At 42.6% G+C, this 15322-nt stretch overlaps 1 protein-coding gene and 1 non-coding gene across 2 annotated transcripts; both read left to right on the forward strand.

Moving 5' to 3' along the window:
- The first annotated feature begins 3939 nt into the window (after positions 1-3939).
- On the forward strand, positions 3940-8159 carry LOC147606145 (uncharacterized). The gene is made up of 7 exons (XM_086792493.1): positions 3940-4167; positions 4608-4734; positions 5267-5413; positions 5504-5632; positions 5712-5900; positions 6041-6205; positions 7627-8159. The coding sequence occupies exons 2-7, from the start codon at positions 4678-4680 to the stop codon at positions 7903-7905; spliced, it is 966 nt and encodes a 321-aa protein (XP_086648619.1). The 5' UTR covers positions 3940-4167; positions 4608-4677; the 3' UTR covers positions 7906-8159.
- Positions 8160-10979: 2820 nt separating this feature from the next.
- TRNAA-UGC (transfer RNA alanine (anticodon UGC)) lies at positions 10980-11052 on the forward strand. Its single transcript has one exon. It is a non-coding gene; the product is annotated as a tRNA-Ala (tRNA).
- Positions 11053-15322: the final 4270 nt, after the last annotated feature.

Consider the following 15322-nt stretch of genomic DNA (forward strand, 5'->3'; position numbering starts at 1 on the left):
TACATGCATATTTGACTGCACATGGTTTTCAGAATAGTCCAACAGAAAGCACTTTGTATGTTAAACGTGTGGATGGTGTACATCTAATCATTGCTCTCTATGTCGATGACATGCTGCTCACAGGACCAAATGAGAGTCATATTGCTGATTTTAAGGCTGATTTGAATGCCTCTTTTGAGATGTCAGATTTGGGGCATTTGCATCATTATTTGGGGATACAATTTAAGCAGTGTGATGAAGGTATTTCTTTGTGTCAGACAAAGTATATTGAGACATTGTTGCGGAGATTTGACCTTGAAGACTGCAAGCCTATTGCTACTCCAATGGAGACAGATTTGAAGTTGAGTCTTCATGATGTTGGAGATCACTTTGATGTCACACTCTATCAGACAGTTGTTGGTTGCCTCATTTATGTATGCATTACGAGGCCGGACATTCAGTTTGCAGTCTCACAGGTGAGCAGGTTTATGCATAGCCCAGGGTCTCAGCATTGGAAGGCAGTTAAACGCATCTTTCGCTACTTGAGTGGCACCATACATCTTGGGTTGTTTTATCCTAAGGGGGGATCGTTGCCGCCAGATTTACATGCTTTTTCGGACTCAGATTGGGCTGGTTGCTATGACACAAGAGTGTCCACAAGTGGTTTTTGTTTCATGCTCGGTAGCTCATGCATATCTTGGTTGAGCAAGAAGCAACCTACTGTGGCCACTTCTAGTTGTGAAGCTGAGTACAGGGCAGCTTTCACAGCTACGGTTGAGTGTGTGTGGCTCAGACGGCTTATGGCTGACTTGGGTGTTGGACAGGAGTCTGCCACCTCTATCTTCACTGACAGTCAGAGTGCATTGGCAGTTGCGAGAAACCCAGTTTTTCATGCTCGCACAAAGCACATTGAGGTGCATTATCACTATGTCAGGGAGAGACTCTCAGCAGGAGAGATCAGCTTGGCCTATGTGCCAACACAGGACAACCTCACCGATCTTTTCACAAAGGCGCTTCCTCGTGAGAAGTTCGAAGCTTTCCGCAAAGCTTTGGGCTTGCTCCCCTTTGTGGACTGATCTACTTCAGGCATGGCACTCCCCTATACATGAGTGCCAGCTCTCGTTCACACCATCACTCCCAGGGGGGATTTGTTGCCATATATATATAGGCAGTGATGTGTGTGAACACACTTAGGACCGCCGGGGCACTTTTTCCCTCTTTAGGAGGTTTTTTTCCCCTGGCTTGTATATACGCCCATCCTTCTAGGGCTAACTTATCTTTTGTACATTGATACAATCTAATACACTTTGTGTTGTGTGCATTCTTGCTTCTTCTTCTCCAAGCTTTGTGTGCTTTCCTGCAACCCTAATTCCAACAGGGGTCACTTTTCATTGGCCTCTTCCGAGGACAGAAGCTAGGCTAGGTAGGGGAGGGTTTTTACTCCTTTTTCGTATATATGAGGTAATCCCCATCCTAATTTATACACTACATATGACCAAGAGACCACTTTTGTAATGGAAGTCGGCCATAAAAGGCTTGTATACAAGATGAGAACATGTTAGGGGCACCCCATAAGTGTGGGCCAGTCAGGCAAGGCCTAGATGTATATAAGTGACTTATGAGGGTGTGGAAGGATACTTTTCGAAATACAATCTACAATTGAGCTTAAGCTTGTTGATAGCTCCTCTAATCTTGCCTTGTTGATTTCTTGATTCTTGTTTACTTCCATGTCTTTGTGTGTTCATGGCTATGGAGTCTTGTGAGCTTGCTTGCATGCTTGTATGAGTGCTAGTGTGCATGTTGAGGGCTTGCTTACATGCTCTATGCTTGAGAATAGCTAGGCGTGGAGAGTGAGTGAGAGATGTGCATGTTAAGAGCTTGCTTACATGCTCTATGCTTGAGAATAGCTAGGTGTGGAGAGTGAGTGAGAGATTGAGAGAGAGATGGAGTGAATTGAGAGAGAGCTTGCTAGCTTTACTCTCTTGTTGTATTGGATTACAAGAGTCCAAGCATAGATTAGTAGAGCTTGAGGCCTTGACAGCCATTGAGGTCTCCATTCTGAGCAATGCGTTGTTAGGACTCTAGACAAGTTAGTACTTCCGGTATTGGCATTACTTCTTAAGAGATTACAACTTCTCCACACATAGGGAGGTGATTAAGGGTTCTGATCCTAGTTATATAAGTAATTAAGCATTTTTAATTATTTTTTAGGCTTGATAAGAGGTGATTAAGGACCCTAATCCTAGTTAATGGTTGTTATGCAAGTAATTAAGTGCTTTTTAAAATTGTTTTTTAATTGGATTTGTATGCTTCTAAGCTACGAATTCAAATAATGCATAAAAATAATTGTTTATTGTTTGATTTACATGCTTCTAAGTTACTAATTTAAACAATGCATAAAAAAATATGTAAAATCATGAAATGTATGAATACAATTTGCTATCCCTCTCTAATCCAAACCAATGGAACTTAATGCTCATATTTTTGGAGTGGATTCTACTTCTAATCGTAATGTTAAGCTATTATTTGGCTTCATGCAATGAAATCTAAGCCTCTTGGGCTCCAATTTCATATAAAACACCAAGAAACCAGGGTTTTCTCCTTCCACGATATGAATATAAAATGCCCTAATGCAAATAAACTTCAAAACAAAATCAAAATCAAAAGCAACAATCAATGACTCCAAAACTGTATGTTTTTAGAGTGTAACCTCCTGAGTAACATTGGTTGTTGGAATGGACAGATGAATGGAGCTAAGCTCTAGGCTAGTTCCAGGTGGCGGTGCCAAAGCCAAAGCATGTATTTTTGGGTCTTACCTTAGAGCCACAAATGCAACTTCCCTATGTGGATACGCTATGAAGGGAGAGCTCTCTATGCTTAGATTGAGGGAACAAGAGATGGTCTAAGGGTTCAAGGGGAAGCTAATGCAAGCAAAAAACATACAACCAATCCTATCTAGCAAGCATCCATCATACATCCAAGATTTAAAAGCATACATGCAAGTAATAAGAGGGAAAAGTAGAGCTCACAAGTAAACTATTGCAAGAGAATGATTGTGTATTGCTTATTGTAAAAAAATGACTTATATTCAAGTAAGAAGAGGGAAAAGAAGAGCTCAAACTATTGCAAGGGAATGATTTTGTATTGCTTATTGTCAAAAATGACTTATATTCAAGTGACTAGTTTTCACATTAGGTTGGTCGAACTTTGTCCAATCTCTATTACTTGTCTTAAGCAAGTATGTACACAAAATATGTATAGTCTTAAGAAAGTATGTATACAAAGTCCTTAGACTTTCCCTATTTGACAAGCACAAGGCAAGGCCGCTTTATATATCCCATCATCGTCTTACAAAAGGTAAGTGCCCGTTGGAGTGGATAAAATGACAAAGTGCCTTACGGTAGGTCGGGCATGTGAAACCATGTTAACCTACAATGAACACCTTTGGTTGGCAAAGTAAGAGGAATTCAATGATGTTTGCCAATATTTTTTTATCAATTCAAATTCTCGTAATAAATGGACGCACAGTGCATTCATGATTACGAAAAATGTTCGAAGCACGTTAAGGTGGGAGCTAGGAACGTGTAGTCATGGGCCCTCAATGCTCCGGGGTCGACCTTGAAGGTCACATAGGTCTTTGATGCAACCGTATGATCTAGAGTTGGAGCTATATCAAGCCCGTTGGGGGGAGGGGGGTCTATGTTTGCTCTACCCCAACTCTTCTTTTAGCCCTTCAGATTGCACTTGGCTATAGCGGGCTCCAAGATCTCGCGTGAACTCCACCTTAAGGAAGCCTTATAAATTTGCATTTCAACAACCATTGTCGAGTGAGGCAATCGAAAGAGCCACTGTCCAAAATCAAAGTCCATGGTCAAATCAATGGCCAATTAGTGCCATGAGCCTGTGAACGGACTCGAAAGTTGAGGGTAGATTCTTTAACATGGATCATGGGCTAGTATGATGGGGAACTGACAGCAATGCTTCCAAATTTCCGTTGAAACAAGTGAGACCGGACCTGGGATTATTTGAAAACATCGAGTTTGTCGGCTAGAAACACGCAGGAGTTTAGAAAGAGTCCATCTTTTTATCTTGCATCGCCATACCTTGTTCGTTCTTCTTGTTCGGAGCATCCGGTTGATCTCTGCAGGCCTAAAGTTCTGCAGGCAGACAAAGCTTTTGCTGCAAAATGTAAGCCTCTCTGGTCTGTGTTTTTTGGGGTGAAATTTATTGCGTTAGTCTCTTCTTTTTTTTTGGGGCATTCTTTCCATTTTAAAAAGGTCAAATCTAGGCATTCTCTGGACACATTTGATACCAAATTAGTTGCCGGCCAAGAGCTCATTTTAGGGTTTGAGCTTAGTTTCTCAAGTTGAAACTTTGATTCGAGCAGGCATGGCGGGAATTAGGGTTCTTGTTTTATAAAGCTTGGCTTAGCAGGATAAAGATTCTGTTATGCGCTGCTATGAGACTGTTTCTAGGATTTGGGGAAAGGAGGTCCATAGAGCTGCTTATCGCCGTTAGATTGGTTTTAGGGTTTCAGGAAGGTATTAGGGTTTTCATAAGTGTAGATTCCCAGAACAGGCTTAGATACTTTAGTCCAATGTTTTTTCAAATTCCTTTGTTTTCTGCAGATTTGAAGCAGCAAGGATCTCCTTACCCATAAGAAAGGAAAGAAGAAAGAAAGAAACCTGATCGTTGGCCATGGCTTGCTCCAGCAGCGACAACTCCCCTACCTCATCCTGCACTTCTTCCGATGAGGTGAGTTCTTTTTTTTTTTCAACTTTTTGTTCCCTTTATCCTCCTTTTCACCGGAGGTGCACCACAAGGGTTACCACCGCCCTTCTAACCCATTGCCAGCATAGGCAACCAGAAATTGATTGCAAAATGGTAGGGTACCTGTAGGCACCAGTTTGCCTTGCTCAGGTGATGGCACTTGGGCAGTGCAGAGTATACTCAAAACACCAGGAAAAAATATGTACTGTGTAAGTGCAATTCCATGAAAACAGTCAGTGGGTTTGGCTGTACAAGTGATGGTGAAGTGTGTAGGGCACGTGGGCACACCCAGTTGCCTTGCTTGGGTACCACACTCGGGGCAGTGCAGCGTGTGCACGAACACAAGTGTAGTGGGTTGATTTGGCTGTACAGACTTCACACTCCCCTGGAGCCTTGGAGCTCGTAGAAAACAGTTTAGTAACTTGAGTGATTAACAGATTTCTATAGTTGAGACTTCCTTATTGCAGTTTGTTAGATAAAGCTTGGTAAAGTTTTATGTCTTGTCTTGTTGGTGCAGAAGTTGGAAGACACTGTTGATGACAGCTTCTGGAGCGGGCTTGCAAGAAGAGCTAAAACTGTTCTTGAAGAGCCTTCGTTGGAGATCAAGCTGAAGGACTCAAAACCGTTGCAGAGAAAGATCAATTCTGACACTCTGATTCGACAGGCAAATTTTGAAATGTTGTTATTTGTATGTTTTCAGGGCCAGCACTTTCATACAAATTTTTTAACATAATAATTTACCCTGTTTCAACAGAGTAAAAACAATAGGTTGGTGTCAGAGGGTAAATGGAAGCAGCAAGACTCTCTTGCACTGCACAAAGGCTTGGAAGCCATAGCTTCCTCATTGTCTCTCTTGAGTGACACCCTTGGAACCGCAATAGAGGTAATTTTTCACAATAGCTCCTGTTTGACCAGCTATAAACCAATTGGGAGCACACATCTGATTTTGGCATGAATGGCAGGGGGGATTGAACCTTGTGGAGACAAAGGCTACCAATTTCATGTACACAGAACCTCGAAGCAGATATTTGAAAAAGAGCCTTGATACATTGACCCCAGAAAAGCGCCTAACCAGTCCTCCAAATCTCCAAGTCAGCTTAGAAGAAAAGAAGGGCCCTACCAAGGATACACAACTGAAGGCATCCCGAGATGTAAATCCAGTCAGCCGCTTTAAGCTTAGTGTTTTTCATCAAAATCCTGCATTAGGAGCATCTTGTTGTTGTTTGCTTGCTAGCCTGACACAATCTTCTCGTGTATTACAAAAATTAATTGTTTTGGGCTGCCATCCCAGGTAGCCATGGCTATGGCAACCAAGGCAAAGCTGCTTTTGCGTGAACTTAAAGGTGTAAAAACAGATCTTACCTTCACAAAGGACCGTTGTGCACAGCTTGAGGAGGAGAATAAAAGGTTAAGGGAGAGCGTTGACAAGGGTGTCAGGCATGAAGAGGATGACCTGGTAATCCATTAAACTGTATGTTCATTGTTGATATGTTTTGATGTTAGTCCTTCGATGCTCTTGCATGTACCTTAACAGATGTGGATGAGAGAGAGAGAGAGAGAGAGAGAGGGAGTGGAGGGAGGGAGGAAAAACATGTGCCTTAAGAAGGCCCCTTCATCTAGTGCCAAAAATAGTCCTCTCATCCGCATTCTAGAATCTGCCTGTAGTGGGCCTTTTAAGCTCGTTTCTCATCTTTATTTTTTGTCACTCTATTTGTCTGATCCTTGGTGCTCAAACTTTGTTGTCTAATGGAATGTGTCATTTTAGGTTTGGGAACTGGCTTGTTTGAAGTTCCCTTCTTTGGTGCAAAAATATTTCTCAGCGGCAATATAGACCCTTTTTGCACATGTTCTCTACTAGACAAAACATTTCTGGATTTCACAGATTTCATTAGTGATGCTCATTGCTAGGATAAGGGCATTCAAGACCTTTGACCCATGGTGGATTTTTGGTTGGTAAAGACCAACAGGTGAAATGACAGCTGAGTGGGGGCAGCCCTATGCAGATGTCAATGCCATGATTTTCACCGTTTACTTGTTGAGGTGTTAAGGATGGTCTGTGGTGGGTCAATTTTTGGCTTCTGTTCGTATCGTATACGATATTACCATAAGGCTCTAGCGTGGATGTATGGTGCAATCTGGGGAATTGGTTTGGCAGGACAGCTCAAAACATGCTGGTGAGGCTTCCCATCCACAGCAATGGTGTTACATGGTGCATATCGGGTCATGAAGGGATGACACCAAGTTCCACAGGGATCAAGGGTGGCTTTTTTCTTACAGCAATTACACATGGAGGGTTGGTAGCTGTGCATAGTTTGGTGTACATGCACCTTGCCCACGTTGTCAAGCAGTGGGAGATTTTGAGAAGCACTACAGATAGGATTATGTAGTAGCGTGTATGGGGACAAATGGTGCCTTTTATTTCCTCTGGTCAGAGCTTCGTCACATGAAGTTCTACTGCCTTGGCATAGGAGATAGGACCGGCAGCATACTTTTTGTGTCTTGTTGGAGAGCTATTCTTTGGGCTGGAGCAGTTTGGACCCTCCTACAGAGATGCACCATGTACCTCATTAGCGGTGACACCCTCCTTTGTCATCAACTTATTAAGGGAGATGATCAGCAGCCTGATTGCTATGGCAAAGAAGTATTGCACAGAGCTTTGGTAGTGTGTGAGTGCTGTTTTGGTGGACGTTCTCCAACTTTGAGGGGGCCAATGCTGAGGCGTGAACTGGTTGAACTGCCTTTTCTTCTTGTATTGGGTTGGGGGGGGGGGGGGGGGGGGGGGGCGGGGGTGTAATATTGTTTTGTTTTAATTTGTGGTCTCGTAAATGGTTTTGGTGCCTGCCTTAAAAGTCTTTACAAGTCAATTTCGTTTCACAGGTAAGGCTTCAGCTGGAGGCCCTGCTTGCAGAGAAGGCAAGGTTGGCACAGGAAAACGCTGCCTATGCCAGGGAAAACCAGTTTCTACATGAAGTAGTACAATATCATCAGCTCAAATTACGTGATATAGTTCTTTCAGATGAGAGCCTCATGGTGGATGATGATGGGGGCCTGGATGCATCAGCTGTAGACATGGACTTTTTGCCTCTCTACCCTGAAGAGAAGGATATCATTGCTCTTGAGGAGTCTGTCAAGATAGCTAGTCAGCATGTGATTTGAGTATGGCATCAGTCTGGTGAACAGGAGTTCGGTTGCATATTATTTGAGTAAGGTCTTTGGCTGCTTCCAAAGTTATAGGAGAAATGCTTTGATTTAAGTTAGAGCTTGAAATGAAAGCTCTTCTGCAAGAAAGGAAGACCTCCAAGAGAGGTTTTGTGCAAATGTAGACTTTCAAAACATGTTGCTGTTTGCAACATCTGTTACAGTTGTATGGATGTTAATGACATTATTTATCATATGAAAATTCTTTTTAATCATGTAGATCAGAACGGGTTGCAAGGACGATTTTGTTGTCATGCACGTCTCCTCAATTAATGTTTACTCATAGTTGATATTGTGGCAAAAACCTCCTCTATGGTTATGTAGGCTACTTTTTTTCCCCACAAAAAACCCACCACATGCATGCACACGTGACACAGAGTGATACTTTACAGGTCGTTCTTTTTGTACTGAAAGATTGTTGGTATGGTGAAATATTGCCTTTGATTTTGAAAAGCAGCTGCTTATCATCTTTATTGCCCAAGCTATGAGAGATTAGTGAATTATTGTGTTAGGCTTTTTCAGAAATTGACCTTGTTAGATTTCCACCTTTTAGAGGCTGACAGTAGCCCCTTCTTCAGTATGACTGGAATGTATGTTGCATGTAGTTGTACTAGTGTTTTTTTGACTTTTGGTATGTTAAGTTTTGGCATATCAAATAAGTTTACTTTTAGGTTTTCGTAGATGTTTTCACGTTTACATTAGAAACTATATATTTTCAACATTCAAGGTGAATAACAAGGAAAAGGGGTTACTTTTTATATCTTATGACAAATTAAAAAATGAGGCAAGGCAGTGGAGGAAGGCTGTAGATTTTGACATTACCTATGGGAAATTGTTTTGCATATATTCAAAGCTTGTTATCCACAATTAGTTTATGTGTTGTGAGGGTAAATCTCTTTAGATGTTGTGTGGCTGGATTAAACCTTGAGTGTCAAGAAGTTGGATTTGTGCTTTTGGAGTTGAGTATTTAGTGTGCAGATTTAGGCAGGTCTGTAAGCCCTTGGGACTAAATACATGATAATATGTAATGAGACTAAGATAACCAGTAGTACAACAATAATGAGATCTAAAAACAATACATGGTGTTGAGTACAGTGAAAGGAGTGGGATTTTGATTCTGCAGGGTTGAGTATATTGATTGGCCAGAAAGCTTCTTTAGTAGGTGTGCCCAACATTTTCGTCCACATATTTTTGTGTGGGGAAATAATACATGATGACTAGTAGTAGTACTACGGTGATAGGAGATTTTCAAGGCATAAAGAACCTTGGTGGGGTGGGCATAACACCTTCTGCATTCTTGCTCTCCACCTGGTATCCACCTTCCCATAATGAATATACTTCCTCATTTGTGAGGTTAGTTCCTATAGCAATTGGCCATATCTTGGGTGGTGGATTGGGCTTTGGGTCTATGTTGGTGTGTTCACAATATAGCAATGAAGCACGTAGTTAGGGAAAAACCACATCCATTTTCTAATGAGACCATTAGGGTGCTTATGATAGCCTTCAAAAGATGGTTCAAGTATACCCTTCGTAGATCTAGCTATGTGTTGCCTCTTACCCCCCCACAAGGTGTTCCGCTGCATGTGACCTTTCTGCGAATTCATGTCCTTTGGATTTCCCACATTGCTTCATTCACCTTACGCTCAATCACATTGCACTTCGTGACTTCCATCGTTCTTTCTGGAGTATTGCTTGTATGATGCTACTTAAAAATGATCTTGGAAACCTTAGAATCACGTGAGTTCCCCTGTGAGATCAGGGAATCTCTCACCCATCACAGACCAATAAGGTCTTGACCATCTCTGTGGAGACCCAATAAAATGTAAAAGGCTCCCTTGTGGTGGTGGGCATGTTTTCCTTGGATAGGATGTCTAACAAAGGGTCTCGTCTGTTGGGTCTCGGTCATCGATGTGGTGTGTGTGTGAGTCACCTGCGGGGTGCCTAGAGGTAGTAGGTAGTCATTTGGATGTCAATGCTGACCTGCACAACCAGAGCAACCATTGGTCTATACACCATTCCTGGTCTTAATAGTGAGTCATTCCTGGTCTTAATAGTGAGTCAAAAAGAAGGCATTTGGTATGCAACCATTGGTCTTTACACCATTCCTGGTCTTAAGAGAAGGCATTTGGTATGCACTTGGTGAAAGCGTCTAGCTGCATTAATGATGCATATTCTCTAGCTAGGCGGCTTGCTGTTATGGTTTCATGAAGATCTCCCTTAAAGCACCACTCCCAAGTAGGTGTAAGCTTACACCGTTATCCTCGAAAGGCATTTGCAGTCCCCCATAACTTGTATTGAAAACCATGACCTTGGTTTTGCCGAGGTTGACTTCCAAATCCTCTTTGGAGAAAACACGAGTTGTTTTGGCAACTGTGTGATTGAAGTACATCTACATTAAAGAATATCAAAACTAGTGTATCTGCCAGTGTAGAACTCTTATCCTAAGCTATCAAGTCATGGAGTATTAGAAAGTGAGCACTCTTGTTTCACTCCAATAGTGTTATGCACCCCATTTGAGAATCCTTGCTATGTGAACCCAACTTGCTACCTACTCATATAATGCTATTGTGGCCCAAATGACGTCAATCTCAAACTCTATATGTCTCTGCGTGCTAATTAATCGTCCTCATGAGATTGTCAAATGCTTTGCAAAAGTCCACAAAGGAGCAATGAGGCTCTCTCCTCTTTGTTTTGCTGCCTCAAATTCCGTGAAGAGAGAGAGAGTGGTATTAACGTCGGTAGAATGCAACACGAGGACATATACGACCAATGGTGGGACTTGACCTCGGGTGGATCATGGCTTTTATAAGGGCCCTCGCACTAGCCAATCTAACCCACTTGTGAAGAGAGAGAGAACTGCTGTTGGGGAGTTGGTTTTCTGGCAAAGGGCGACCAACTTGGTGACCTAGGGATGTTCATGACCTTGGTGACGTCGTTTCTTGGAGTGTCCAGCTGCATTCAACAACTGATGGTACTATTTCAACAGCCGTGTCAGTTTCATTGGCAGGAAACAATATCCAGAACTTGCATGAGGGGTTGTAGCTCAAATGGTAGAGCGATCGCTTTGCATGCGATAGGTAGCGGGATCGATGCCCGTCAACTCCAAAGGGAAGAGAGCATGGAAAACTTGCATGTAAATTATGGTTTTCTTCGCTCAAGAAGCAAAGATGCTACACAAGAACATCATAACTAATGCACTTTTATCTGTTATTTCTGAAGAACATCATAATCATAATATTTTCAAAAAGCTAGAGTGCTTGGGCAGTTCAACTTATGGATTCTAGTAGATTTGTTATTTCTAACATTACAACTGTCTTGGGGGACTTTTTGACTGCCCACATCGAGTTGAGCTCTTGTTTCTTTAGTTGCTCTAATCACCACTCATTTCATACAAACAAAAAGGTTGTACTCTCTTTCTCCCTCTCTTTCACACACACACACACACACTCTCTCTCACACTCTCTCCTCTCTCTTTGTATTTTTATTTTTCAAGCAGTGGTCAGGGGCGGTCGAAGCCGTCCCTGGACTCGAACAGAGAAGCACTTTTGTCTCTCTCTCTCTCTCTCTCTCTCTCTCTCACACACACACACACACACACACACACACTCATTTGCAAGCATAGATGAGGCACAACACACACACACACAATCATTTGCAAGCATAGATGAGGCACAACACACACACAAAGCTCTCTCAAACATGCACACACGTGCACACAAACTCTCTCTCTCTTTTTCTAAGTGCTCCATTCTATTATGTGCCAAAGTCTCCAATACAAAAGTTCTCTTATATACTTGGCCATGAGTTCACACTTGGCAAGACATGACACTAAAAAGACCGAAAGAGACCTAGCTTTAAAGTCACAACCTTACAAATACATCAATGCTATTAGTCCATGACTTATCATATGAAAATAGATACATGATAGACAAGTGAAAGTTCACTTATATATTTGCCATGAGTACACACTTAGCCATATATTAATAAGAGACTTTCTCTTTGATATTCTTGTTGAGTTCGATAAGAAATTTTTCTCCTTCATGCTCCAAACTAAGGTAAGAGGCTATGCTTCCCAGAGGGTTACAAGGAATAGAGATGGGTGGAGTATATTATAGAAAAAAATCAAAGTTAAGCACCTTGAGCAGCATCCATGGTGCATCTAGCATTCGCTTTTGCATCAAGTTCCAATGGTTCTCCTTGAAGTCCATGAGCTTAGGATCCACAACTTGGGTTTCATAAGCTTCTTGAATTGTGTAGGCTTCTTACATCTCTTTAATGTATGTGTAGGCTGATCTAAGCTTGTCTCCAAGTGTGTGATGTGCCAAGCTTGATTCTCCCTTGCATTGAGTGCTTGTCTCCCTTCCTACTATTGTGGTCCCCACCATCAGGTTTGATCCTTCTTCCCCTTGTCTTTCCATTGGCCTTTTTGAAGATTCTCCAATAGAAGATGATGTCCCTACCTGTGAGAGTCTTGCTCATCTCTCCTGGGTCACAACACATTGGAGGAGAAGGTTGGGGGCGTGGAAAGGTGTGCGTAGGAGGAGGGGGGCGTGTAAAGGTGGAGAGGCCGTGAAAGGGACACGCATGAAGGGAGAGGCCTTAATCCTTGGAGGCATTAACCAAGGGAAGGAGGTGGCCCTCCAATGTGTGGAGTAGCACAGCACCATGAGGAAGGATCTAGTGGACCAAGCATGGACTAGAAAATGGCCCTTCCCTAGGCTGGAACCAGCTTGGGAATGGCAAAGAAACTAGAACCAGTTTATTTGCCTTTTTTAGACAGCGTGCTTGGTACACCAGGACCAGTCGACCGTCGTTGAATTGGGGTTCTGTGATGGTGATCCTGACACACCTTTTGCCTATTATGTTTGACCTCCAAGCCTCATTGGCCACACCCATGTTTTATCCAAAATAGCCAGCCAAAGGAGCACAGTGGCACTATGAGAAATAGCCAGCCGGAGCATAGTGGCACTATGAGAAATACCATCTTGGTGGCTGTCAAACCCTACCCAATGTGACCCATTGTTAAATTTAAATGGCAACACTACCTGTAGGCCGTGAACCAACTAAAAGAGGATGTATCGTGTTGTGTGGCTTTGAAGGCAGTGTGGTAACCCCCACAATTTTAGGAGGAGTGCCTCAGGCCAGTGACTTGGATGTGGAATGGCACATGACTTTATTTGCTAAGTAAGGTGGTGATGTTTTCATTTACGAAGTGGGACAGTAGTGATTTTTAAAGCATAGCCAAAGCGGACGAAGATTAGAACCGTACCACTGTGTTAGCTGTACAATCCTTGGTGACTTGGGCTCAGTCCACTTGTTAGCATAATCAATGGGTGAGGATGGTCAACGAGATCTATGGGGCCTATGAAATCAATGCCCCACCTCTAAAAGGGCAAGAGCATGCCAAGGAGATATGGAGAGGCCAATTGGACTATGGGTGGGTTTGGGCCCACACCTCTGGCAGGTGTCACAGGACTTGGAAAACTAGATAGAATCTTTAAACATGGTTGGTAACTACAGGCTCTGCTGCTGCTGGAACACGAGGACACGCAAGATGTGTCCTAGATAGTGACCACCACCAGGTCCTTTGTGGGCATCTTTGACCAAGTGTGGCACTTCATGATGTCTGACACATTGCCATAAAACATCATCATAGCCATCCTTGTAGAGCTGATCGGCTATACGAATTGGAAGGGCTGACTTTTCACCAAAAAATTGATGTTTGTCTTTGGGGCTTGTGCTAATGGGGAACTATCCTGTAGTAATGCAAGAACATCCCCCATACCAATTTGGGGAAGAAAACAACTTTAATAAGAACACTACCATAAAGATCGTCATTAATTCTTGTTGCTCATTCACTAGTGTTGATGCAGGAGAGAGATGTCCACCCCATACTAATTCAGGGTAGCAACAAGTTTAAAAAGAACACTACCATGAAGGTCATCATTAATTCCTATTGCACGTTCACTAGTGTCAATGCGGGAGAGATGCCCACCATAATGTAATGTTTTCTAGGTCAAAGTAGAATTTCAAAATCAAACACTTGATATAGGAACAACCACCTCCAGACACAACCGGCCACCTGAGGTTTGTTGAGATATCAAAATCAAACTCTTGGAAAGAATAGGAGAATATACCTCCATACAACCATGCACTTGAGGTTTGTTGAGATTTCAAAATCAAACTCTTGGAATAGGAGCAACCACCTCTAGACATGACCAGCCACCGAGTTTGTTGAGAAGGTATTTGAGGGCATAGTGGTCCGAGAAGTGGAGTGCCCAAAAGATAGTGACATAACCTTTGGCAGATGTAGACGATGGTGAGGCCCTCCTGCTCCATGGTGTTACAGTCTTGTTCAGTTGGTGTGAGGAGGTGGCGTATAAGATGGGCATGCCCATCTTGTACTCCTAACTTGGTTGGGTGAGAACCACACCGATAGTAGAGAGACTTACATCTATGTCAACATGGAAGATGATTTTTGGCTAGGTGGGTCAATGGTATGGAAGGGCCACATCTGCATACATATCTATGAAGCAATGGTAGTAACCGGTGTGCTCATAGCAAAGACGGGGCAGAAACGAGTTCCTTTAGGACTGATATGAGGGGGAAATCTAAGGATGGCGAACAATCTTATCAAGGCAAGGTGCCAAGCCTTCAAAAGAGATTATTTGACCTATGTTAGTATCCATGGTGGCTTTAGCAAGTTGCTAATCACAAGGTTTAATCATGGTGAATGAAGAAGTGAAGTTATTAGGGTTTAAGCACATAAGATGATGCAAGAGCTCAACATAATAGCAAAGTAGAGAGCGGAAGAAGACTTGTAATATTCATTAGATGCTAGTCTATTTATAGGCTTGGCACAAAAAGTAATTAAAATTTGATTAAGAGATAATCATATCTACCTAATCCAAAAGTTCCATTAAAAAGAGCACCCATTTCCTAGAATGGAGGGCAACCTAAGACCCTTTCCACACATTGCTATGGTTGTCCTAGAGGTGTGGTCATGCTCAAAAACCTTTTGCCAAATTAGTCCTTTGAATCATAGAACCATTCCCACTTGAGCTATTTCCCACCGTCTTCTAGGAGCCTTCTTTTGGCCTCCGTATGGGTTGGACATTCCACTTATACCTTCACATTTTGGCTTCCTTTGAGTCTTTGAACCATATTCTATGACTTATGCAACTCCTACATTGATTAAGGGTCACATGGCACTCCCCCTTTTTCCTAACGTTCACCCAACATCATACATTGACTGAGGGTCACATGACACTCCCCCTTGCTCCTTACATTCACCCAACATCACTTGCTATTTTCAACTCTCTCCCTCAAGTGATGAAATACTACCATCATTGGATCTACACTCTGAGTCATTTTC

This window comes from Cibotium barometz, chromosome 58 (assembly GCF_041138505.1).
Source record: "Cibotium barometz isolate CiBa-2024 chromosome 58, ASM4113850v1, whole genome shotgun sequence".
Classification (NCBI taxonomy): Eukaryota; Viridiplantae; Streptophyta; class Polypodiopsida; order Cyatheales; family Cibotiaceae; genus Cibotium; species Cibotium barometz.